This window comes from Bos indicus, chromosome 9 (genome assembly GCF_029378745.1).
Source record: "Bos indicus isolate NIAB-ARS_2022 breed Sahiwal x Tharparkar chromosome 9, NIAB-ARS_B.indTharparkar_mat_pri_1.0, whole genome shotgun sequence".
In the NCBI taxonomy this organism is placed as follows: domain Eukaryota; kingdom Metazoa; phylum Chordata; class Mammalia; order Artiodactyla; family Bovidae; genus Bos; species Bos indicus.
In genome coordinates, this window is record NC_091768.1 from 29,052,398 (window position 1) to 29,080,343 (window position 27,946).

At 35.4% G+C, this 27,946-nt stretch overlaps 1 protein-coding gene across 2 annotated transcripts in view; it reads right to left on the minus strand.

The window, feature by feature from the left end:
• Positions 1 to 671: 671 nt before the first annotated feature.
• HSF2 (heat shock transcription factor 2) overlaps positions 672 to 27,946 on the minus strand; it is a 39,794-nt gene continuing 12,519 nt past the window's right edge. Inside the window, exons 2-13 of one of the 2 annotated variants that reach the window (XM_019967136.2) lie at positions 21,093 to 21,201; positions 20,801 to 20,928; positions 19,834 to 19,958; positions 17,555 to 17,630; positions 14,111 to 14,172; positions 13,099 to 13,186; positions 11,220 to 11,368; positions 10,553 to 10,792; positions 9,796 to 9,901; positions 5,623 to 5,676; positions 2,125 to 2,206; positions 672 to 1,698 (exon numbers count right to left, since the gene is read on the minus strand). In XM_019967136.2, coding sequence (XP_019822695.2) covers positions 1,406 to 1,698; positions 2,125 to 2,206; positions 5,623 to 5,676; positions 9,796 to 9,901; positions 10,553 to 10,792; positions 11,220 to 11,368; positions 13,099 to 13,186; positions 14,111 to 14,172; positions 17,555 to 17,630; positions 19,834 to 19,958; positions 20,801 to 20,928; positions 21,093 to 21,201 — 1,512 coding nt within the window. In that variant the 3' untranslated portion in view covers positions 672 to 1,405. The remainder of the gene's footprint in view (positions 1,699 to 2,124; positions 2,207 to 5,622; positions 5,677 to 9,795; positions 9,902 to 10,552; positions 10,793 to 11,219; positions 11,369 to 13,098; positions 13,187 to 14,110; positions 14,173 to 17,554; positions 17,631 to 19,833; positions 19,959 to 20,800; positions 20,929 to 21,092; positions 21,202 to 27,946) is intronic. The other variant, XM_019967137.2, reaches the window with a different exon arrangement.

Below are 27,946 nucleotides of genomic sequence, written 5' to 3' on the forward strand. Positions count from 1 at the left end.
ATCCCACTGTCAGAGCCAAGTATTTTAGGATCTGCTAAGGAAGGGTTTCTTACCCTTCTGTGCTAGGCTTTATTTGAATTTTCATATCATAGTAAGAGAAATTCCAAGATACTAAGAGAGAGTCTATAGCCAATAAGGAAAGCCATCTCTGTAATTTCTCATCAAACAGCCCTATTTTAAAAAGCATTCAGATACTAGCTCACTGCTTCCAGTTCTCTGCTCGAAGGTAGAATTCTTCAGGTGATGGTTCTCTGTCCTTGCATTAAGTCTCTCTAATCCTTCTGAGCAAATGTTTCAAAGTGATTTAACTGGTTCTCTTTTCTCTCAAGGTGAAAATTAAAGGCACTTTGCATCCAGTGATAATGTTCATACCTAATTTGGACAACTGGAAGCATTCTTTTCTCAATTCTTTATTAGAAACATAGAAAGTAAGCCAGTATAATTTTTAAACAAAGAACTTAAAACACATTAAATTTGGAGTCATTATATTTTCCTCCTTGTTGCAATACAACCTATCCTCTGAGATGAGGCACAAAGAGCTTGGTATGATTCATGTTTAGAATAATGGACAACAGACAAAGTTCACAGTTTACATCTACCTACTTCATATGAAAAGGAAAGACTGTCACATGTGGATGTCACTCCAAAGAAGACACATAACAGACACTAGATACGCAACATTCATTATATTTATTTTACTAAATAGTGTGCTTCAAAAAAACACAAAACAAGCCAGAAAACTTTTACTTAAAACTAGTCCAGTGAGCTGGATGGGTTGACACCATCCCATCCCCTTCTGTCTATAATATATGCAGCTGAAACTGTATCAGACAGCAAGCACTCAAGTATATGTTGCCTTCCTTTTGAACATGAATGAACTTCTCTGAACCAAGAGAGACAAATGAAGTTTTACAAGATACAGGCACTTTATGTTCCCAGTTTTATAAAGAAGTCATGTGAAAATACTCAATAAAAGCAACTGGAACAGAGAAAGCTTTAGGAGTTCTACCATTAGTTATAGTGACTTACACTCAAGGCAAACAAGACAGCATCAAACAAGTAAAACAAACAAACGAAAAGTTTAACTGGGGTTAATGAACATATATGTAAAAAAGAAATCCAATTTAGTGTAACTGGAGAAAACGGCCATTTGAATCCAACTTAAAGATATGCCAATAATGTGATTTAACACATCAAATCTTTATGTACCTATGTAATTGAGTAACACCTGAAAGCTTTGCAAGAGTGGGTGGTTAGTGAGAAAAGCAAAAGGTGCTTTTGATTCCACAGTTATCTGATAAAATGAAACAAAGAAATTTACAAAAAAAAGTACCAAATGATACTTTAAAATAAATAGTTCATCATTTTGATGAATATATACACGTAGCGTCCACTTCTTGGGGATTTAGCTATCTAAAAGTGGCATGTCACTATCCAGAGGTGCAGGAGCGAGTTCACATAAATAAAACAGTGTGGCTTCACTAGCTTCAGCTTCAGTCAATGGCTCCAGGCGAACAAGCTTACTTTGGGTTGGTTCTGGGTCCAAGCTGCTATCCAGAAGCTCATCAACTTCTATGGGTTTATCTACAGAGGACATAACTTCTGACGATGTGGTACTCCCCTGTTCAACAGAAGAAGCAGGGTTCCCATCGAGGAATGCAAGAAGTGGAAAAGCAGTGTACTGGATAAGCTGCTTATCTATAATGAAGATAAGAAAAATGCTCTTTTACCATCAGCTTATACAGAATTCAAGCTGAAAGTGGAAAAAACAGAAGTAGATGTGCTTATGTGCAATCATTACCCTTATATACAGTCAAACATGATACTTTGTGTCAGTAAATTTAAAAATATGTAAGTCAGAAAATGTAGTCTTATATTCACTAATTAAGAAATGAGGGTTCTTTCAGTTCTTCTGAAGTTAAATAGGGCGGGAAATTACAAACTTTAAGAACTATCACTACACGAATTTCCTTTATATGCTGGAACCTTGATATGTTATGAATACAATGAAGACTAATACATATCCATGTTCAATCATTAAGCATGGCAAAACCTTCCTTTGCTCACATTAGTTTCTACATAGAAACCTTAATTTTAAAAAATGAATACTACATTTATACCTACCTGTTTTGGGCTTAGATTTTCTTCCCTCTTCTGAAACTGGCTGAACTACATTGTTCTTGGTTTCTAATCCTTTATTCTCAGACTAAAAGAGAAAAAATAGTATAAAAATCCTTGTCTCATATTTTTTATGTTCCTGAAAAACAGCAAAACATTTAAAATTGGTACAGTATATGAATACTGGTATGTTCTCTGAAATACATGGGAAAGGGGAGCTTCAGGAGAGATGAACTAGAGAGAGACAGAGAGAGAGAGAGAGAGAGAGAGAGAGAGATTTGAGTAGATGTAATCAAATTGGCTAAGAAAACTACTGCTGTCACCAAGTGGATGAAACAAAGAACTTGAACTAGGATGCCAGTAAGTACAAAAAAGGAGGGGCATTTCAACAGCAGAATAGACAGACTCTGTCAAGAGTAGAAGATGGTAATGTATCAAAGATGGCTAGTTTCAAACTGCTAATGAGCTAATTCTATAAACAATTTTAAACAGTTTTGGCTTAAAATGTATTACACATTTCGCTCACAAACAGAATATTTAGCGTAAATAAACATATTTACAGTAGCCCAGGATGACATGATGACATCCTTAAAACTATTTATATTTGGAAGCCTCAAATGTGAGGCGGTATTTCTTCATTTCCTTTTTGTGGCTCTTTCAGTTCTTTTCTGTCATTTTTAAATTACTTCTTTTGACACTGTCTTCTCTCCTTACACCTGACTGTAAGGGAATTAAATCTTTAACATTAAGTTCTTCAGTGCTTTTTTCAATGATGTTCAAACTGAAGTGCTGAGGTTCAAAATTTTTCCTGAATAGCTGTTAAGTCCCAGATATCTGCATGCTTGTAAATTATATATGGTTTAACATACTAATTCCTATAATTTCCCTGATATCAACACAAAATTAAACAGTACAAATTTCCAGAATTCACAGATAATACTGACTTCATGACATAATAAAAACTAAACTTCCCCCCAAATTATTTCTCATTTAGCATTCACAATTAAAAAAAGCATTAATGCAGTAATATTTTCTTTGTGTTTCTACTTCCTGTGCTAACTTGCCTCAGTTGTGTCTGACTCTTTGCAACCCTATGGACTGCAGCCCACCAAGCTCCTCTGTCAATGGGATTCTTCGGCAAGAATACTGGAGTGGGTTGCCATTTCCTCCTCCAGGGGATCTTCCTGACCCAGGGATCAAACCCAGGTCTCTTATGTCTCCTGCACTGGCAGGTGGGTTCTTTACCACTAGCGCCACCTGGGAAGCCCTAAATATGTATTTTTCAAGGATGCCACTGTTGTTATTCTAATATGAGAACCAGGAAAACAAGCGGGTTTCATCTCCCAAGCAAATTTTTGCTTATTCCTAGCAGCCACTGAGACGGCTATACTGCATACTGATTCATTAGGAAAAAGTGCTTTAATACACATCGTACAATACTTGTCACCGGCAACGGAATGAAAGCTGATGTGCCAATTATTTAAAATTAATCAAAATTCTAAAACATGATAAAAAAATCACTCTCAATTTTAATTTTTCTGTAGTATTGTAGAATACTATAGAATTTGGGCTTCCCAAGTGGCTCAGTGGTGAAGAATCTACCTGCCAATGCAGGAGACATGGTTCGATCCCTGGGTCAGGAAGATCCCTGGAGAAGGAAATGGCAACCCTCTCCAGTATTCTTGCCTGGAAAACCACATGGACAGAAGAGTCTGGTGGGCTATGGTCCACAGGGTTTCAAAAAGAGTCATACATGACTCAGCAACTGAACAAACAGTATTGTAGAGAATATGCAAACTTGCCATTTAACTGTTATTTCTGAAAGCTTTTGGGAACAAGAAGATGATCCAAGAACAGAGAATGCCTTCATGTCTAACAATAAACAAACAGTGCAGCACATTCACTATATATATGCATGATCCTTGTTCACTCAACCTAAGGTCTGCTGCTGCTGCTAAGTAGCTTCAGTCATGTCCGACTCTATGTGACCCCATAGACAGCAGCCCACCAGGCTCCCCTGTCCCTGGGATTCTCCAAGCAAGAACACTGGAGTGGGTTGCCATTTCCTTCTCCAATGCATGAAAGTGAAAAGTGAAAGTGAAGTCGCTCAGTCGTGTCCGACTCTTCGGGACCCCATGGACTGCAGCCTACCAGGCTCCTCTGTCCATGGGATTTTCCAGGCAAGAGTACTGGAGTGGGGTGCCATTGCCTTCTCCAACCTAAAGTCTAACATTCAGTAATACTGTATTACTAAAACACAATCGGACTGTGGTCCATAAATTCTTATAATGTAAACCTAGGCAAACTATAATCCACATGCCAAATTCAGCGTTCTACCTGTTTCTTAAAAAGTTTTACAGAAGCACAACCACACTTATTCTCTTATGTATTATCCATGGTTGATTTTGCAGACCTGAGTAGTTGTGAAAGAGAATATCTGGCTTCCTGCAAAGCCCAAAATATTTAGTCTTCAGAGAAAAAGTATGCCAACCCCTGATATAAACCATCCAAATACCAAATATATAACCAACTTCCTAGTTCAAAAATTCACAAGTACCTTCAACTTTTAAGTTACCCAAGCTATAACTTTGAAAATGTGGTGAGGCTATCCTCACTGAACATGACAATAGTTAGAAAAATTCCACCTCCTCACTCTAATACCTCATATTTATTAGATATATGTTCATTTTTTATTAAAAAAATATAAATTAAATTTTGATTCTACTGAAGAATTTGTACAAATTTCAGGGGAACTGATTTACCTTTTTATTCAATGAAAAACAGGAATTATGAAATGATTTGGTATAAATACAAGATAAATGAAGTATACACCTACTCAAGACAATAAGCCATACAATGTAACAGACTGATTTCTAAATGTCCGCTCTAATAACTTGATATCCTTATTACTCACTGAAAACCAGTTCTAAAGAATCTGTTAACTCGTGCTAATCCCAACTATAGTTACTATGTTTAAGAAAATAAAAACTCCCCTTAAAAAAGTCCCAAATCCATACTTCACTGATTGAACTCACCTTCCCTACAAATAATACAAATTCCTGTGCTTTTACTATATGCTAATAAAATGAAGGAACTCATTTTCAATATGAATACCCTCAAATTTCAACAAAAATGCTGAGGTGTTATTTATAGATGGAGTAAGAATGTAAAATGAAGACATCAGAACATGAAGAAATAATATTTTAATAATTTCTTTCAGCGACATACCTAAGTATGCCTAATTTAGTCAGTTTATCTTCCAGCACGTTGAATGCTAATTCCACATTCACATTTAACAGCACAAGGCACAGAAGAATTGGGCAATGATCACCCCATAACCAAAAGCTAATTTTTCATTTAGAATTTTATTATCTTGATTACATGTATTAGGTAAGCGTATAAAATGCTTTTTGTAACTGGGAGTGATACTGCTCTCTACTTGGACTTTTTTTTTTTTCAAATTCTTACAGCTATGGGTCCTGAGCAACATGAATTAAAACTTACTTTTGTATTATTGATGTAATCTGTGGGATTCATCTGCACAGAACTAGTGAAAAGCTGAAAGACCAAACAAGAAAGATGATAAGTTTAAAAAATATTTTAAAAAATTTAACTGTGTGTTCAAAATTTTATACAGCTATGTAGGGTGAAGAGATGTAGTTCCTGCACTACAAATTTTCCATATAGTAAAACAAGTTTGGAAGAGAAAAGCAAGAAAGCAGAAAGAAAAGCAAACAAAAGCAGAGCAAGCTAGCCCATGCATTAGATGTTTTAAGAATTTCTACCCTATAATAATAGTAGGGTAAATCACTTGAAACAAATGGTGGTTTTCCCATCTCCCCTCTCCTTCATTTAGTTTTTCCTCCCTAAATGCCTTCAGCCTTAAATGGCAACCAGGGCTGAATTCCTTGCCCTTACAATGATCCTTCACTGACTGACTACCTGCTAATTATGCGATAATTGTACAGAATCTGCTCTATGAGAATGGTTCCTAAATTACACCTCAGGTGGAGTCCTCTGATCAAATGGTATAACTCCACATTGATTATTTCACATAGCAAGGGAAGCCACATAGCAAGGGAAGCCACAGATGCTAAGACCACTGCTTACTGCACTCCTGAGACCAGCCACTTTACAAACATAATTTTTGTTTATGTCATAAGCTTCAAAGTCATCCCTTCCACAGGGATTTACTGAGCATCTAAGAAATAATTGACATCATGAAGAATACAAGATGACACTATACCTGCTCTCCAGGAGCTTACAATCTAAAAGGCAAGATAAGAACAAAATCAAATAGCAACATATGATCAGATACAATCCAGTATAATAGTAATTAATGGATGGTGGGGCTCAAAAGTACTAAGGAGCTAAGAGAAAGAGAAAAGAAAACACAGACACACAGGATGAGACAAAATAAACTATGTGACATGTATCCGTTCCTGGAAAATGGTTAGGACCTAAAAAGGAGAGGATGTCATAGCATTAGCAACAATAGAGAGGAAATGGTTGTGAAGTAAGTTCTACAAATGAAATGACTGGTCCAAAGGACACAGAAGTTCTGACCTGAATAGTTAAGTTGTATATGTGAGGTTTTTAAAAATAAGGCAAGGCCAATGAATGGACAGGACATTCTGTCCACAATGAGCATCTTGGGAGTGGCCTGAGTAATGAAATATACTGACTAAAGCATTTTAAGAGAATGAGCACACCAAATGGTTTGCAGGACAGAATGAAATGCAGAGGCTCCTTCACCCTCTAGACACTCATTTCTCTCCTTTAAAGTTCCACATTCACTGTAGCCCTAAAAATATCCTCAGCTCTTCCTTTCCTTTTCCTACTTTTATACCACCTACTGTTCCAGAAAAAAGAAGAAACTCGGTTTCGTAACTATAGGTAGGTAACTATACACATCACTGCCAATCTCTACCAGTTCAGCTTACACATGCCTTGGAGGCCTGACCAGATTTTGTCCCTACTGAGAGTAGCATCTGAGGAGGACCTGCAGTATAAACTGCTCTCTCCTCCTTTGCCCCAACCCCCCATACGCTGACTAGGGACACCTTCATGTATTCCTAGCAGACGCATGGTCTCAAGTAGGAAAAAGTAGATCATGTATGAGGAACTGACACGGTTCAATTCCAAGGTCAAGTCTCTCCTACTGATTCCACATTGTGTCACTTAGTACTGAACTCTGCAGCAAGAACCCATGAACTTCTCAGCATATTTATTCACACATATACTTATTTTTTCCATTCAGAAAACAATGCAGCTTATGAGTAATTTTTCATTTATAACAATACTGCATAATTCAAGAATGAAACAATGAAGGTCTTAGATGAGAAAGGCAACAGTGGAAACAGAAAGGAGGCGCGATTTGTGAATGCTATCTTGGAAAATACACAGCACTTGGTAAATGGGGAGATAAAGAAACCAAGATGATGATGATTAGTATCCTGTGTCAGTAAAGAGAAGTCTGATACCACTACAGAAAATAAAACTAAAAGGTAGCTACTTTAGAGAATAAACAAAAGTTTGGTGTTAAACACAAATAATTTAAGGCAAGATCTAACTGATGATCCCAAAGGCATGGAATTGGAATTCAAGCCAAGTTTACTTTAAAAAATATTAAGAGCTGGAGATACACTTTTGAGAGCAATCCTACAAGCCAAAATCCCTTGAGAGGCAAGACAGGAAAAAGAAGAGGCAGAAAAAAAATAGGATAAAAGACTGGGTACTTTGGGGAATAACCACAAGTGTAAGACAGCAAGACAAAGAAAAGCTCTTAGAAGAAACAGAATGGTTAGGGACACAGGAAGAGAACAAAGAGGTCCAGTGCCTTTAAAATCAACATAAAAAGTTCTATTGAAGAAAATCATTGGTGTTAAATAATAATAGTGTCAATTATTTATAATCTTTACAAAAGCCCTTCATGTCAGGCATTAGCCATATTTAATAGATGGGGAAACTGAGCAAGGGAGGTTAATTTTTCCAAGATTAATAACATAGCTAGTAATTAACATGAGCCAAAAATGGAACCCAAATCTGTCTGATTCAAAACAAACCTTCTTCCACTAGCCCAGTGGCCTAATTTAGGGAGAAAAAAGTTGCAGTCTATTTACAATAGGTAAACCAAGGCAGCATAGGATTTGAGTAAATAAAGATATTTACTGTCAGATTTACTTGACAGATACATATCTGTCAAGATAATCCAGAACTTCAAAAGAAAATATGGAATAAAAAAAGTAACAAACACAGCCACTCATTTCTACAGTTTTGGAGTATAAGGATTAGAGAAGCAGAATGGTAAACAAGCAGAGCAATACATCAAAATGTTTTATAAGATGGAGATTACCTGTACCTACTGAAGGCAGCTGGGAAAGATCAAGGCTAGAGATAGAAAAATAAGAGCGGCAGAGGGCAGGTGTACAAACTGTCTTGAAAGAGCAAACAGGTACTTACTTTCTAAGAAGAAAGTATATGAGACTGTACAACTGATGAGAGGACCGATGGTGAATTATGGTGAATTATGCTCTATGAATAGGGAAGAATTGGCTAGATAAGGTCGTGAGGACAAAAGAATGTGCTAACTGTTCCAAAGTTAAATGACCTAGTTGAAGACAGAGGATTTGTAGACAGTAAGAATTACAGGATTTTATTTCCTTCTATGTGATGTAAGGGACAGATACTCTAAAAGGTCTCTAAATTCAGACTGGGAACAAAGACTGCAGAATCAAGAAGGGCTGTCAAGTTATTGTTAACAAGTCGAAGTAGGTCATTAGTATGGATGTTAAATTTACTAGAGAGCAACATGGAAAGGGAATCTTCTAAGAAGGTGAAATCCATCCTGTGAGGTACTAATGATTTAGGAAGAATAATAGCCATCTAACACTGACAAGGCTTTCCAGGTGGCTCAGAGGTACAGAATCTTCTGATGTGAAAGAAGCTGCATTTTAAGGGGAAAACATACCAAAAAAAAAAAAAAAAAGGAACAAAAGTTTTCAAGAAAAAAACACAACAGAAAATGGAAATAGAGGAAAGAACAAGATTCTTCTGAATAAGACCAGGCCACATAGGAAGCTTTAGCTAAGGGAGACAGGAATGGTAGGAACAAGAGAAAAGAAAGCAAGGAAGGTGGTTAGTGCCAAAAATGATAGACAAGGATTCAAAGTCCAGACAACACTGGAATCAAGTTCATACAGGTGCTGGTGAGGACTGGAATAGGGGAATCTTGGGACTCAAAATATAAAAAATGTTTAAAAACAGCAAATATGACAACATATAGTACATTTGACTGAAAAATTAATTCCCAAATATTGAGAAGTGTCTCCATGATCTTTTTTACAAACTTCTACTAATTTCTATTCAATGACAATTTATTCCAGAGCAAAATGTAACACAGCAACAAGTCCAGACAAGACCTGGATTTAACAGTACTTTTGAAAAGAGTTGATATGTTGTTGCAGAGGGATTAACTGAACTTCTACTCAGAGACAAATAGTGATCACCCTTCTTCACTGTCCTGAAACCATCTGTCCATTCTAACAAAACCATTTCATTTAAAATAAATGAAATGCAAAAACAGTGTAGAATTCAATAAAATGATGCACTGATTTATAAACAATATTCACATATACACAAACTGGTAGTACAACAAAGAATATTCAAAGTACCTACATCAACCAGGAGATCTGGGTCTATGCTAAACTGTCTTCCTGACAGCATGGCTTGGAAGTCCTCTAAACTGCAATCAATACTGTCAAGATAATCCAACAGCTCAACCCTAAGGAAAAAAGATATTAAAAAAAAAATCAAATATAGGTTTCCTGGCTTTTATGTTTATAATCACACTGCAAACTTGCTAGGCAAAATATTCCTAGCAACTGCTGAATCCTTACCAATTTTTAACCTTAAGAGATCCTATTTAGAACTTAAGATTCAAAAATTCAGTTACTTGAGAACCTACAGCCTTTATATAAAACTTTAGTTTTTAAAGAAAAAAATTCTGCAATAACACAGTCTGACTTTATCTTTTTCCTCTGTATTATAAATTATAAATGTTTCACCTCTTATTACTGGTCTTTGCTACTAACTTCATGTTTTCTTATACTATAAATAAGCTCCTTAATAGAGATTGTGTTATTCTGTAGTCCTGACAAAAACATAAATACACAAAAACACACACACTTTGAAGACATTCAAAAACAAGTATTTCATTAAATAAATCTAAGGAAATGACAAGAAAATCCCAAGACTGCTCTTGGAATAATCAAAGCTTTCTCAAAATAACATTTGCAGAGTTCAGTCCGGACCAAAATAGAAGGTTGACTACCTGGGTTCATAACCTGAAAGTAAAATCATTCACAGAGAAAAAGAACATGTGAAGTAAAAAAGAATGCAAATAAATTTAAACAGCATCCAGATGAGTACTCACTTTCCTAAAAGATTGATGTTATCATTTAAAATGGAATCCATCATGGTCACGGGATCTTCTGTGGTCAGACTAGATGAGCCATTCAGCTGGACGGCACTAGACATGAGAGGGCTGGAGCCGTCACTGCCTGAACTCAGGGATTCTCTGGCTGGTTCACTCTGATCTCCACTTTGGATGACAGGTGCATATTCATCTTCATTGTCATCTTCAACAATGACAATATCAGGGTACTGGCTACAGCTAGATTAGCAATGTGAGAAATAACCAATTACATTTTCAGACGAAGTCAATAAATTCACCCTATCCAGTCATTCTCCAGGGAAACTGTCCCCCTGTCCCCCGCAAAGCACCTGACAAAACGTTTAATTTTCTTGAGTGTGAGGTTTAATGACAAATATGATACTTCATACAATGTAAGAGAACAAAGACCCAATTAAAGGTCTTAAACTCCAAACCTTAAAAATGAGAATTAATTCTCATTGCTTTTTGCTGAGAGTCTTTTCACTGGAAGGAGGGAGGTACTTGGTTGAATAATTTGGCTTAATTTTTCAGTTCAACAATTAAAATATGGGTGAGATATTAGTTCATCAATGAATAAAGTAGCTTTAAATTTAGATCTGTTAAGAAAAGCATTATTTTCATAAATGTTACTTCATAATCTCCTTACTTGGAGGGATCAGATATAACATCCTCATTAGTTTCTGGAATAACTGGGATATTTTCTTCATCTGCATTATCATCAGTAACATCATAAATAATGATGTCATCTGAAATCCGCTCCCTTGACTTTAAACCTTCAGTCCTACTGTGTGGAACCTAAAAAAATCAGGTAGAAAATGTATCAGAAAACAAATTATTTTGACTACCAAACAACATAGCATTTAAAAAATGGTAACTGGGCTTTGAGATACAATGGTAAGCAAAACATATTTTCTCTGCCCTAATGGGACTTATACACTAAACTGGTATTAGAAGTACCAATTCACAAAGGTATAAGGTGTATTATCTGCATGCTACTTAACTATTTCTTTCACTGTAAGGGACCGTAAAGATGACATACCTCAGAATGTTTTAAAGTATTTCTTATACCCAAAGAGTTAAAAAGCTTAGGACTTCAGAAATCTCAAGCATAACCAGACGGCCACTAGGCTGGTGGAGATTATTTCAACTTCAGCTACTTTTGTTAGACACGTTTTATTCTGACTCATTAGATGGTTTCTTTAACAGGGGGGGAAAAAAAACACTTCAACTATCCTACACTAGATGTCAGTTTGGCTTTTTAGCAATGATTTTTTTGTTTTAAATTCAGCTATAAATATATTCAGACCATAGGTACATTAATAAAAAAGCATTCTTCAGAGCAAACTTCAGTAATTATTACAATGCAAAATTATATCAATTTCAACACTAGATAATATAGAAGCATAAGACAGAAATCAAATTAAACTATGAAATCTTCACCATTTACATGAATCTTCAATCCTAAAAACAGATATCATTGACTATTTAGAAACGCTGGGAAAAGAAACCAGATGTTTGGGTGACTCTAACTTGCCTGAGAACAAAAATCTCAACACCCTAATAATAAATCTAAAACAGTATTCAGAATTCTAGGACTTTAAAGTTACTTTTTAAAGTAACTTTACTTTACTTTAAAGTTATGATAATCAGATATTAATAAGTCTGGATTCAACTAATCTTCAACTGGGTATAAGTTTGACAATTTATCCAGAGAGCTTGTAATAAAAATTAAAGTAAACAAAAATATTTTTTGCAGTTGCTATACTACAGGAGTCTAGTCTGTGTACATTTATAGTAAAAGCTGGAAAAAACTTAATCAATGGACAAGTACATAATTGCATTATCATAATATTCAATTAACCCCACAGAGTAGTTAAGATGAACTAAATCTCTATGTTTAATAAATCACAAAAGACCAAGTGAAAAAAGCCACACTGCAAATGGATATGTACAAAATAATATTTGTATAAAGTTTAGACATATACAGGCTTTCCTTGGTGGCTCAGATGGTAAAGAATATGCCTGCAACTACAATGTAGGAGACTCAGGTTTGGTCCCCGGGTCAGGAAGATCCCCTGGAGAAGGAAATGGCAATGTATGCCAGTATTCTTGTCTGGGACAGAGGAGCCTAGAGAACTACAGTCCACTGGGTCACAAGAGTTGGACACGACTGAGCAGACTTTCACAACAGAGGTATACAAAGTAATACCAAATACTGTTCATGGATTCACACATCAAATAGTCATGGGAATAAATACTAATTCAAGATAGTGATTTATCTCTGGATGAGAGGTGAGAGTGAGAGGGAAAGAAAAACGAACTTGGAAACAGCCAACTGAGACAACTGTATGTGTAATAGTTTATTTCTTAAAATAATCTAAATTAAATAATTAAAAAGTCACGATTTTTAAAAGCAGGAGGATGAGCAGTTAAGATTATTCAGTAAACTTTTTTAAATGCATGAGAGACAGCTGTATAAAATTTAGTTTGAGATAATAAATAGAAAACACAATTTGAAAAATTACTTTATGATGGTGATTATCAGCTGGTTCTTTTACTATGTGCTGAAACAAATTCTTCTTTTGGGCTCCATTAGTGTTCAGAAGTAGAGGCCTGAAAATCAGAGGATATATATGAAGTTTGGTGAAGCAAACATACAAGGAGTTTAGGTTGCTTCTAATAATTTACCCACATATAAACACACTCACTTTAACAATGAATAAAACATTTCAGTAAGGGTCAAAGAAACTCTTAAAAAAGATTACATCTTAGGAATAGAAACTGGGGGATGAGTGTGTCTAGGACTTTTATTTCTCCATTCTTCTGTACTATCTGTTCTAATAAACATAATAAATTATTCTCCCCAAATACAGTTGTGATTGAACTATATAACTCTTTATGGTACTTACATAGTTTAAAAAAAAAAAAAAAAGGTAGTATCACAAAGAATTAGTAGAAGCAGAGTTATTTTCACAGCATAAGCTGTAAGGATAAACAAGGTCTGCTAAAATCCTCAGCCTTACAAGATAATCTTTTTAATCTTTTTCTCCTTCTCCTATTCCTTTGTCACTGTTTTTCTTGTTTTAATTGTGACAAACGTAGTTATTCACATTTATGGGTATTACAACCCATTGTCAATACACAGGTTTTTAAAGAACCTTATGAATGGATTAAATATGAGATAAAAATTTAAACAAGTAAAAATTTTTTGTTTTCTTCAGCATGTATCCTCTTTTAACAGTTTCTCTCATAAGGTCTTCTAATACCACAATAATTTGCTAATGTAAATGAAAAATGAATTCTTTATCAACCATATGTATGTAAAATGACCATTTAGGCTATACTGATCTCTCAAAAACAGCAAGATGACAACGGTAGAAACAATACCACTCTTGAAATGTTGGAAGATAATAAACAAGGGAGGACCGTTCATCTGGGACAACAGGCATATTAAGCAAATGAAGGCCATTCATGATTAAACTCTAACATGTTTGGTTGTCTACAGATAGGTGAAAATGAATTACCATAAAAACTTACCTTTTACGTTTTAAACTCACAAGTTGGTTATTCTGAACCAATGTAACAATAAACTGGACAATCTAAAAGGAAAATACAGGAAATATCCCATCATAGATTCCTAATTCTTCCGTCTACAAGTCTTATAAAATTAATTCAGGTACTATATGTCCTCTATTCTTAGTCACATAAGCTTTCACATTTAATAACACTTTAAATTTGGATGCATCTTATAATATTAAAAAAAAATACCAGCTTCCAGGCAGAATAACCTGTGATAAAGTTGCTGCTACTTAAATATAGAGGTACCCCTGGTGGCTCAGATGGTAAAGCGTCTGCCTACAATGCGGGAGACCAGGGTTCAGTCTCTGGGTCGGGAAGATCTTCTGGAGAAGGAAATGGCAACCCACTCCAGTATTCTTGCCTGGAAAATCCCATGGACGGAAGGGCCTGGTAGGATACAGTCCATGGGGTCACTAAGAGTCGGACACGACTGAGCGACTTCACTATCACTTTTAGGACATCAATCTTCCCATATATCTATATCTTGCTTCCTCCCCTGCCATCCACCTATTTATCTCTCCAATATTCAATTCAATTATTTGTCTTGGTGTGATAAATATATCACCTGGATATAGATCCTTGGCCTGGATATAGATCCTTACTTTTAAAATTATTTCAAGAAGATTATGATGCAAAAAAGAAAACTGATGTTTGACAAATATTTTTTTTATACCAGGAACATAATTAGAAACAAAAGAGATTGCCAACTCTCTCAGATCATAATGTTTTCAAATTATAAAAGTTATTGGCTAATTCTAGAAAATTATTGAGACACTGAACATCTGTCAAAGCTTCCAGATGACAATCACAGGAAGCTGATTTTCAGTCTCATTAAATTTAGAAAAAACTATTAAACAGATCCAGATATGCAATCAATTCTTTATATTTTATGACAGTGTTTCTTAAAATATGGTCCATGGACCAGCAGTGTTGGCCTAAGAGCTTTTTAGACATTCAAATTATCTACCCCACTCCAGAAATGCTCTAACATTCTGAGGGTAGGGTCCAGCAAAGTGTGCTGTTCACCAGCAAGAGCTCCAGGTGATACTGATGTGAATGTGAGAATCACTGGTTCAGGGTCTGCCTTGAAATTGTACTGCCTAAAGGAGTTAAAGAAGTAAACTATGAAAATCAGTATATCACTGAGATGCTATGAACAAAGGCCAAGTGACTGACAACTATCTAGAATCTTTGCAGAAGAGTTCCTTGCACAAGCTTATAAAATATAATTACATAAATAAAGAGAATTGACAACTGAAAATACATAATGTATAGCTTTACTATTGAACACTCTCCCCCAAATGAGGCTACTAAATGGCTTGCCTTACAATCAATATTAACTTTTCCACAGAGAAAATAAAAATATTTTAATTGAAGAGTTAGACAGCATTAGTCTAATATGCTTTTGAACCGTGGTGTCTACAGATAAGTCAAAATGAGTATTTATTGGAAGGACTGATGCTGAAGCTAAAGCTCCAATACTCTAGCCACCTGATGTGAAGAGCAGACTCAATGGAAAGGCTCTGACACTGGGAAAGATTGAAGGCAGGAAGAGAAGGGGGCGACAGAGGATGAGACGGTTGGACAGCATCACCAATTCAATGGACACGAACCTGGGTAAATTCCGGGAGACAGTGAGGCACAGGGGGGCCTGGCATGATGTCCCCCTGGCATGGGGGTCACAAAGAATGGGACACAACTTAGTAGCGAAACAAGAGTCTATGCAAAGGAGGTTAGCCACTAAATTTACTTGTTTAAAAGGAAATGCTGACAGCTGATGAAAAGACAACATTTAACCTTAAAGATACGTATGAAACAGTTTAATTATTTTTGTTAATTTATAAAAAACTGTTAGGGAAAATTCTAAAAACATTAGTTAGCAGAATTTATAAGAACATGAAATGCTGGTTAAATTTCTCCTGAAATCTGTTGCAAGCTTCAGCTCTCTTTTGACACTTTGGCACTATGTTGTACAGAGTCTGTTTCCTGAAGATGAGGCATTTAACATTTATATCACTGGACTTCTGTACCTGAAAAGTTCTCTAACAGATACCTCCAATATATTATTCCAGTTAATCCAAGGCCAAAGAGGAAATGGCAGAGTTAGAAACAAATTCCAGGAATAGGGAAAAAATTATCAGCAATCTATCATGCATTATGGAAACTTCCTAACTCTACTAAAACACATAGGTTCAAACTCAAATTTGAGGAGACAGAATGTTCGCTTTCATGAAAAAAATGAAATATTAAGTATTTTACCAACTATCCTTGCTTTCAAGGAAAAGACAACAACAAATTATGAAGTATTATGAGTTAACATTTAACCAAAACATTGTTTTGCATTGTGTATCTGAAAAAGATACACAAATTTTTTAAAAATAAAGCACAGGTTAAGATACATCTATCATTTAAAATTAGGTATTCCTAAACAGGACTTCAGGTTGGAATCAACTATGGAAATTTTAAAAATACATATACTTGGACTAAACAATAAAAACTGAATCTTACATTCAACCTTCCCCTGAAACTTATTTTTAAAAAAATCAGTGTATCTGTTTTGACTATAGGCCGAAGGGTGCAGCTACCATTCATCTCTGTATTCTAAACCTCTCCACTACATCCAGATCCTTTCAGTCATACTCCTATTTTTAGCTAATGGCCTCTGAATAGGAACAAACTGAAGCTCTCCCACCCTCCCTCCCCCTATAAAACCTGTTGCTTAAACTTAAGAGTACAGTTTACTCATGAGCAAAAAATAGCTGCCTTAATTACTTTTATGTTTCACCTCTTATTAACATATGAAAGCTGATATGAGAAGATTAAATCACAAGGACACAATGCAGCAAGGAGATTTTCAGTTCCCCCAGTAATTTTCAGCTCAGATACTAATTTAGGATTTATAGTACACCACTTCCTTAACTGCCTTTCTGCACAGGCTAATAATGACATACTTTGATAACTAATTTTTTTGTTTAGTTGCTTTCAAAATATTAGTCATTTATCTTTCATGACCATATCTTTGCCTTTTAGAGTAAAAAACAGTAAAACAAAATCAAAAAATTGGACTCAGTATAAATGTCTTTTACATGTTAAAAAATTAGTAGTGTATTAACTATGTTCCTAAGAATGAAGCATATTAAAGCTGTTATATCAGGCAAAAGATCTTACTAAAAGCTAAAGAAACATTAGCTGGAAGTATAGTATGATGATATTTAGCTAATGAGAAATTTTTTTTATTCAAAAGAATATGTAACACTTGGCTTGATTTCACATTTTTACTTCTGTGTACCCAATATATATAAGAAACTAAGATCAATCACTGACTATTCAACAGAGGTTTTTTTGAGGGTCACAAATGATACTCATTAAATTCAGATTACAGTCATAGAGAAAAAAACTCACCTTTCGAATCACTTGTTGCTGTTGTGCATGTTTTGCTCGTAATTCAGACACCTCCTTCCAAAGGGACTCATTCTCACTGTTATTTATCAAAAATAAAAATTTTAAAAATTCAGTCAGAAAAGCCAGATCTCAATATCTTTAATTAAGAACACCAGAGAAATAAACTAGTTTTTACTATATATCTTCATGAGAATAAAAAATTTTGGTTCAATTACACAGAAGGGCAACTAACCTTGACACAACGCAGAATCTTTACTTCGTTAACAGTAGTACCCTGTACTCATGGCAATACATATATTCAAAAACTAAGACACACACCTACATCCATAAAATAGTAGGCCATTTACTCCTCTGACAATCTGGTTCATTATTTCTTGTTTAAAAAATTAACTTTTCAAATATGGTTACCATGTGAATTCTGGACTTGTGCTTAGAAAACAATTCTTAAAACAAAGTGACATTTACTCAACACTTGTTATGCCAGGCACTATTCTAAACATTTTACGTGTATTACTTAAACTTTTCTAAAATCTGTCAAGAAAAGAATCATCTCTTTTTTTTTATAGATGAGAAGACTGAGACTCAGCTAATTGAGAAGACTTACTCAAGATCATACAGACAATTTGGTAAGTGTTGATGCAGAACTAAAGACTATCAAGACTATAAAACAGTCTAAAGATCTGTCTCAAATACAATCATATAAATGTCTGGGTTTTTTTAAAGCATATTAAAAATGTGTTCTGTTTTGTTTTAAGGCATACCCGAATACATGACAGGGACTTTCCAGGTGGCGCTGTGGTAAAGCATCTGCCTGCAATCCAGGAGACGCAAGAGACAGAGGTTCAATCCCTGGGTCAGGAAGATCCCCAGGAGAAGGAAATGGCAACCCACTCCAGTATTCTTGCTTGGAAAATTCCATGGACAGAGGAGCCTGGTGGGCTACTCCCAGGGGGTTGCAAAGTGTCAGATACAATCAAGCACACACACAAACACACAAATACATGACAAACCAATTACATGTCCAGTAGCAATAGCTTTATTTTTCCCCTCACTCATCATCTTCTATGGAAACTGCAGTTATTAAATGTTAATAGCAACGATAATTTTGAGTAAGACATGAAAGAATTCATCTATTAAATGCTTTAATTTTTGTTCTTTTGTTAATTAACTTCCACAAAAGCTATCTTCCTCAATCCAAACTACTGAATTTAAATACAGAAGTATAGAAAATAAGATTTTAATACTTACTGAATAATTGTACTTTCTCTCAAAAATATAAATATACTGTCATTTGCCTACTAAAGATAAGTAGGAGAATGGTTACCATGAAGATTTACAGGATAAATTTGGGATCCCAAGCCTTAAAAGCTAAACCTGAGATTCAAGGAACTGGGTCAAAGGACACTTCAGTAGACACAAGATACACACAGTAAACCAACATAAGAGTTTAAATAAAACATGCAGAATGAGTAAGCCTAAAATTAATGCTTATTCACAAAGGGACTCAAAGTTCAAGGTTACTCTCAATGAAAATACTTAAGAATGACTAAACTAATGACCTATGTTACAAATGGGAGAAGACAATACATAAAATAACTGCCCTTTAAGACCTTGGTGCCTATTTACATTGAGAAGAATTCTAGCTACTTACTAAGAACAGAAATATAGGTCTACTTTATATACAAGTTAATGTGGCATTAGAATAATGGTGCCAAAAATTCCAGTTTAAAAAAAACACATTTTTCTGTAGATAAGAAGTATGACTATGACCTTCTCAAGTCTATGTAAAGTACCAAGTAGGGCAAGTCTCTTGTGACCTTTTTCCCCTATTTTTTGTGTCCTACTTTTTCCTAAAAGATAGGCCACATAGAAAATGTCTTAAGAAATTTCTATAGAAGAAAAGGACAGGTGACATATGTAGTTTTTATGGCTTGTGGTCCTCACATGTGTGTGAACAAATCAAAGTCAACCTAAACAGAGTCATAATTTCCGACACCAACTTAATGATCTATCATCAGTAAGACTGTGCATCAAATTGTTTTGATTGCCCAAGTTTACATATATTCTTTTCACCACCATCATGAAAACATAATATTGGGGTAAAGTCTATGGCTACCAATAAAAATAGAGGGAATTAATACTTTAAAAAAATGGTTTTTGATCTTGGCTCCAACATAATCTAGTTACCTAAAGCACCAACCTCCAAACCTCAACACACACACACACACACACTCAAACACCAACCCCTGTTATGATGATTATATTTTGAAATACTTTACCTTTTTAATTCAGAAAGCCTGGACTCAATTGTTTCTTGTTTTATTTGAACCTTTTGAGCACTACTTATAATTTTTGTTAAATCTTCCTGACGAATTTTATTTTCTTCTGGTTTTGAAGATGAAACCTTTCAAAAAGTAAATGTAGGAAATTAAACAAATACTAAACACCGTGGTTATAACTCAAAGTTTTCTTGTTATAAATGGTTTTGTAGCCTGTCAAGAAGGTAAGATCCAGTTCCAAAAGCCCAGGAAAATAACAGCATTCATGGCTCAAAGAGAGGATGAGGAATAATCTATTTATTTATTTTCACTGTGGAAAAGTTTCCACGAACAGAAGCAACTTAAGGGCTTTTTTTAATTTCCTTCTGCCAAATTTCCTGTAATTCCCCCAAGCCTCTTTATTATCACATTCCACTTTTAATTAAATTTATACAGAATAGCTGCACACTAAGGCCATGTTCTGTCATGGTTCACTACCCTTTTATCCCCACCTCCCTTTGTGGACTTAGTCAAAATAGCTCATTTCAGCAAAAGATATCATACGTTCAAAAATGTTATTATTAAATACCTACTATATATATGGGACTTAACCTTGGGCACAGGATATTCAGCAGTGAATTACAGAAACAGGCCCTCTAAGCAGCTGACTTTCTAGTAGGAGCGTATGTTTTTTAAGCTAAGTTATAAGGAGTGAGCCATCATAATACAGTTGACTCCTTATCCTAAGTCAGAATGTAAATATTTCCTTCCCTCTAAAAAAGTATTTAAAGACTGAGCCCTGTACAGCTGAACACAGAGGAAAAATCAGAAAATCCATAGAGGGCATACTTAAAGCATTATTAGTCTAAATTGTCCCCAGCAAAATCTGTCTATTTCAGTACATTTTTACTTTCAACAAATGAAATATGTCTTGACCAAGTATACTACATGTTAATGCCCTAATTAAATCATGTTAACAATAACTCACCTTCCTTTTAATGTTCTCAAGTAAATCATCCTGGCCTTGTTTGAAGTAAGGATGTTGAAATTCAACAGGACCATCTCGTTCCTGCTTCACAATTCCAGAATCAATATGTACTACTTTACGAAAACCATCTGAAACACATTCAAAATTCAAGTAAGTTAAATAGACAAAGTAAAAAACTTAAAAATTAATGGTGCTTCTATGAATATATTTTCCTTTATCATCCTAATGGGAGGAAAATGGTTTAATCAGTGACTGATGACAGTACTCCAATTAAACTGTTGTTCTTACTTACACATATTCAATTGCCTCACAAAGCTTGCCATGTTATTGTGCTTGAAGTATTTGGGAAGAATTTCTTTTGCAAATCTTTGTTCATCCAAAACCAGAAAACTCTGGCCATTCTGAAAAAAATGGAAAATATCAGTGTTAAGATCCTCCAACAGCAGGTGACACATATGAACCTCAAAACTTGGCAGTCCTTCCGTAACACCTCAGACCATTTTGTTCCTGTTAATAGCAAGAGAAACAAAATGAAATTAAGTTCTAAATTTCAATTAAGCTCCAAACTGCAATCAAGCATTTTGATGTCAATCTCAAAAGTTAGAAGTATATCTCAAAACAAAAAATGCATCAGACTCTATGGCTAAATATTAAAAAGACTTCCCATTAAAAGTTAAAATTTGGTGTTTTTGATGCATAAAGCTAACGAAGAATTAAAATCTGCATTTTTAAAGAAGTCACAAATACAATTTCTAAAGAGAAGAAATTACCATAGAAAAATGAGTAAAACATATGAGCAGGCGATTTAAAGAAGAGAAAATACAGTTAACAGATACAAGAAGGGAGTTGCCTGGCAATCCAGGGGTTAGGACTCCAGCTTTCACTGCTGTGGGCCTGGGTTCAGTTCGGGTCAGGGAACTAAGATCCCACAAGCCGTGTGGTGTGGCCATAAATAAATAAATTTGTTTTATACAGAAGAAGAATACTTAAACTCACCAGTAACAAAGGAATTAAAACTAAACAATAGTGAATAGTTATTTCACAGTTATCATATCGCAAAAGTTTGCAAATAAGTGTCAGCAATAAAAGGGAGCAAAGGGAGCTATCACATATGGTAGTTAATTACTGCTGCTGCTGCTAAGTTGCTTCAGTCATGTCCGACTCTGTGTGACCCCATAGATGGCAGCCCAACAGGCTCCCCTGTCCCTGGGATTCTCCAGGCAAGAACACTGGAGTGGGTTGCCATTTCCTTCTCCAATGCATGAAAGTGAAAAGTGAAGTCACTCAGTCGTGTCCGACTCTTAGCGACCCCATGGACCGCAGCCTACCAGGCTCCTCCATCCATGGGATTTTCCAGGCAAGAGTACTGGAATACCAAATTTTAACTTTTAATGGGGTCAAATTTATCAACATTTTCCTTATTATTATTTTTTTTTTTGGTGTGTGGGAAATCATAAAGATTTCCTGTGTTGCCTTCTAAAAGCTTAACCTCTTTGATTTTACACATTTAGAATTGATTGTTTTGTGTGGAGAATAAAGTGTATCTATTTTCCAAATGATATCACCTTTTGTTAGGTCTTCATTCAGGTGGCCTAATGCCACCTCCAGGTCTTTATTTGTTAGGTGGCCTAATGCCACCTCCATTGTATATCGAGTTTCCTAGGTTGTATGAGTCTGTTTTTGGACTCTCTAAACGGACAACTATCTGTGTGTATACACTTGTGAGTGTGTGTAATCCTAAGGCAATATTTCTTTTAATTACTATAGATTTGTATTTATTTATTTGTGATCCTCTGTTCATTATATAAACTTAACATCTGCTTATCAAATTCACAAAAAATTGTATTAGAATATTGACTGAAATTATATTCAATTTATAGATTTGGGTAGAATTAGCATCTTGATAATATTGTCTTTTGTCCATGAACTTGGCATTTATTTCTTAGTGTTTATTATATCCTTTCTTAATGTTTCATGATTTTCCAATAAATGTGTCTTATACAAAAAAAAAAAAAAGACTTCCTCCATCTACACAAAAACAAAAAGAAATACATTATGTAGCCAGTATAATTACTTAACACTGTTTTAAAGTCAATGGAATTAAGACAAAAATGAGATAAATTTGAAAAGAAGCCATATTTTATTGATTAAACATAATTATATCTTTGTACAATCAAATGAAAAACCAAAGGAGAATTCAGCAGGATATCTGGCTACTAATTAATACATTAACAAAAAAAAGGGTCAGATGAGAAATTATAGAAACAATCTCATTCACCTTTGTATCAAAAAGAATTAAACATCAAGGAATGAATTTATCTAAGGAAACAAAAAGCCTGCACTCCAAAAGCTGTAAGACAATGATGAAAGAAATCGAAGATGGCACAGATGAAAAGATATACCACGTTCTTGGATTCAAAGAATCAATACTGTCAAAATGACCATAGGATTCAAGGCAATCTACAGAGTCAATGCAATCCCTATCTAATCACCAATGGTGTCAGTCACAGAATCAAAACAAAATCTTAAATTATATGGAGACACTGAAGACCCTGAAAGCCAAAGCAATACTGAGAAAGAAAAACAGAGCTAGAGGACATCAGGCTCTCTGATTTCAGGCCATATTACAAAGCTATAGTCATCAAAACAGCATGGTACTGGCACAAAACAGAAATATAGATCAATGGACAAAATAAAAACCCCAGAAATAAACCCATGAACCTACAGTCAATTAATCTACAACACAGGAAGCAAGATTATACAGTAGAGAAAAGACGGTTTCTTCAATGATGCTGGAAAAACTGGACAGCTACATGTAAAAAAATCAAACAAACATTCTTTAATATCATACACGGAATAAATTCAAAATGGATTATAGACATAAATATAAGGCTGGATACTATACAACTCTTTGACATAAATCACAACAATATATTTTTTGAGCCCTCTCCTAGAGTAATGGAAATATTAAGTTGATGAAAAAGCTAACTGCAGTTTCAGACTATGAATTTTAAATCATTATAACGAGACTCAAACATATCTTTAATCAAAATACTAACCATTACAACATTAAAATCAACACATTTTTGCCAACAAGAAATAAGTTTATTCCTGTAGCATAAAAAAATCATGCTTCACAACTGGCATTTTTTGCCTCCTGCTGGCTGTGGAAGCGTTTTCCCAGCAAAAAGTTGTTGAAATGCTTGAAGAAGTAATAGTCAGTTGGCAAGAGGTCAGGTAAATATGGAGGATGAGGCAAAACTTCGTAGCCCAATTTGTCAACTCTGAAGTGCTGGTTGTGTGACGTGTGGTCAGGTGTGGTCCTGGAGAAGAACTGGGCCCATTCTGTTGACCAATGCCAGCTGCAGGCATTGCAGTGTTCCATGATTGCATCAATTTTCTGAGCACACTTCTCAGATGTAATGGTTTCGCCAGGATCCAAAAAGCTGTAGTGGATTAGATGGGCAGTAGACCACCAAACAGTAACCATGACCTTTTTTAGGGGCAAGTTTGGCTTTGGGAAGGACTTTGGAGCTTCTTCTCAGTCCAACCACTGAGCTGGTCATCACTGGTTGTTGTATAAAAACCACTTTTTGTTGCACCTCATAATCTGATCAAGAAATGGTTCACTGCTGTTGCTTAGGATAAAAGAAAACAATACTTTAAAATGATGATTTTTTTGATTTGTGGTCAGCTCATGAAGCACCCACTTATCAAGCTTTCTCACCGTTCCAATTTGCTTCAAATGCCGAACGACCACACAGATGATCCTGTGTGGAGTCCTTTGACAATTTCTTGTGTGGCTGTAAGAGGATCAACTTTGATGATGGCTCTCAATTGGTCACTGTCAACTTCGAATGGCCAGCCACTACGCTCCTCACCTTCAAAGCTCTCGTCTCCTTTACAAAAGTTCTTGAACCACCACTGCACTGTATGTGCGTGTGTGTTAGTTGCTTAGCCATGTCCGATTCTGCAACCCCACAGACCACAGCCCATCAGGCCCCTCAGTCCATGGGATTCTCCAGGCAAGAACACTGGAGTGGGCTGCCATTTCCTTCTCCAAAAGAACTATATAAAGAAAGTGAATTCGCTCAGTCATGTCCAACTCTTTGCAACCCCATCGACTGTAGCCTACCAGGTTCCCCCATCCATGGAATTTTCCAGGCAAGAGTACTGGAGTGGGATGCCATTTCCTTTGTTAGCAGTGCCCAGGCTAAATGTGTTGTTGAGTTGCAAGCTGTCTCTGCTGCTTTATGACCCATTCTGAACTTGAATAAAAAAATAGCTCATATTTGCTTTTTGTCTAACAGCATTTCTAGAGTCTAAAATAAACATAAAATAAACAGCAAGTAATATTCACTGCAGCACTATTTACAATAGCTAAGATATGGAAACAACCTAAATGTCCATAACAAATGAATGGATAAAGATGTGGTACCTATATAAAATGGCTGTTACTTAGCCATTGAAACAATGAGATAAGACCGTTTGCGGCAACATGGATGGACCTGGAGATTACTATACTAAGTCAGACAAGGAAAGACAAATACTATATGATACCAGTTATATGAGGAATCTAAAAAAAAAATGGTACAATGAACTTACTTTTAAAACAGAAGCAAACTCACAGACTTAAGAGAATGAATTTACGGTTAAGGGGTAAGGGGGGCGCAGATTGGGATTTGGTGATTGACATGTACACACTACTATATTTAAAATAGATAACCAACAAGAACTTACTGTATAGTGCAGGGAACTATACTCAATATTACATTACAACCTAAATGGGAAAAGAATCTGAAGAAGAATGCATGTGTGTGCTTAGTTGATCAGTTGTGTCCAACTCTTTGAAACCCCACAGACTGTAGCCCACCAGGCTCCCCTGTCCATGGCATTCTCCAGGCAAGAATCCTGGAGTGGGTTGCCATTCCCTTCTCCAAAGGATCTTCCCCACCCAGGGATCAAATGCGGGTCTTTATGCACTGCAGGCAGATCTTTACCATCTGAGTCAATGCAACAATCTAAATGGGAAAAAAATCTGAACAATAAATACGTGTATGACTGAATCACTTTCTGTACACCTGAAACTAACAGGACATTGTTAATCAACTATGTTCTAATTTAAAATAAAAATTAAAAAAATAAAATCACTAGTATTTTTCTATATAAAAATAAACAATTTGAAGCTTGCTCCTCAATAACCAAAAACAGTATGGTACTGGCATAAAGAGAGACTGACCAATGAAAGAGAATAAAGAGCCTAGAAATAAACCCTCATATATACAGCCCAAGAATTTCTGACAAGGGTGCCAAGATAATTCAACAGAGAAAGAACAGCCTTTTCAACAAACAACATCAGTAAAACTAGATCCTCACATGTAAAACAATGAAGCTGACACCTTATACCACATATAGAAATCAACTCAAAACAGATCAAAGGCTTAAACACGACAGCTAAAACTACAAAAATCTTAAGAAAAAACACAAGAGAACACAAGAGGGAAAAGCTTCATGACAATGTATCTGGCAATAATTTCTTAGGTAACACCAAAAGCACAGGGACCAAAAGCAAAAACAGACAAATGGGGCTATTTCAAACATACAAACTTCTATGTACAGAACACTATTAAGAGAGTGAAAGGACAGCCCACAAAATCAGAAAAATGATTTGCAGATCATATATCTGACAAGGGTTTAATATCCGTAACAATTACTTTTTTAAAACTCCTATAACTCAACAACAAAAAATAAACTACCTGATTAGGAATGGGCAAGGACTTGAATGGGCTTCCCTGGTGGCTCAGTGGTAAAGAATCCATCTGCCAATGCAAGAGACTTGGGTTTGATCCTTGAGTCAGGAAGACCCCCTGGAGAAGGAAATGCAATCCACTCCAATATTTCTGCCTGGGAAATCCCATGAACCAGAAGAGCCTGGTGGGCTATAGTCCATAGACACGACGAGTTGGACATGACTTAGCCACTAAACAACAACAAATGACTTGAATAGACACTGTTCCCAAAAAATATATACAAATGGCCAATAAACACAGAAAAGATGCCTCGTATCACTAATCATCAGGGAAATACAAACCAAAGCCACAATGAAATACCATTTCACTCATCAGAATGGCTCTTAAAAAAAAAAATACAAAAACCTAGAAAATAATTGTTGGTAAGGATGTGGAGAAACTGGAACCCTTGTGTACTTCTAGTGGGAATATAAAATAGTGCACCCACTGTGGAAAACAGTATGGTGGTTCCTCAAAAAAATTAAACATTTTTTGTTGGTATTGGTAATGACCAATATATCCAAAAGAATTGAAAGCAGGGACTCAAAAAAGGTACACATATGTTTATAGTAGCATTATTCACAATGGTCAAAAGGTGGAAGAAACTCAAATGTCCACTGAGAGACGAACAGATTAACAAAATGTGGTACACACATACATTGTACAATTGACTATTATTCATCTTTAAAAAGGAAGGACACATGCCACAGTATGAATGAACCTTGAAGACATTATGCTGAGTTAAACTGGTCACAAGAGGACAAATACTGTATCATTCCATTTACCTTAGGTATCTGGAGTACTCAATTTCATAGAGACAGAAAGAAGAATGGTTACCAGGGGCTAAGAAGGAGGGTATTGGAAATTATTATCCAATGAGTACAAAGTTTCATTCTGGGAAAACGAAAAACATTCTGGAAATGGATGGTAGTGATGATCACATAACCAGTGAATGTACTTAATGTCACTGAACTGTACATTTAAAAATGGTTAAAATGGTAAAAATGGTTAATTTTAAACTAAAATGGAATAAAGATTCCAATAGTATAAAAATTCAAGAATTTAAAAATAAATTATAAAAATACACAAGATTGGGACTTCTGCGGTGGTCCAGTGATTAGGAATTCACCTTGCGATTCAGGGGATGGATCCCAAGACAGGGACCTAAGATCCCACATGCCAAGGAGCAACTAAGCCCGCATGTGTCAACTACTGGGCCCTCATGCCACAACTACAGAATCTGTACCACAAAGAGAGATCCCAAGGCTGCAACTAAGACCCGACACAGCCAAATAAATAAATACTTCAAAAAAAAAAAAAAAAGGACCTTTAAGAAAAAATTACAGAGGTTCAAATA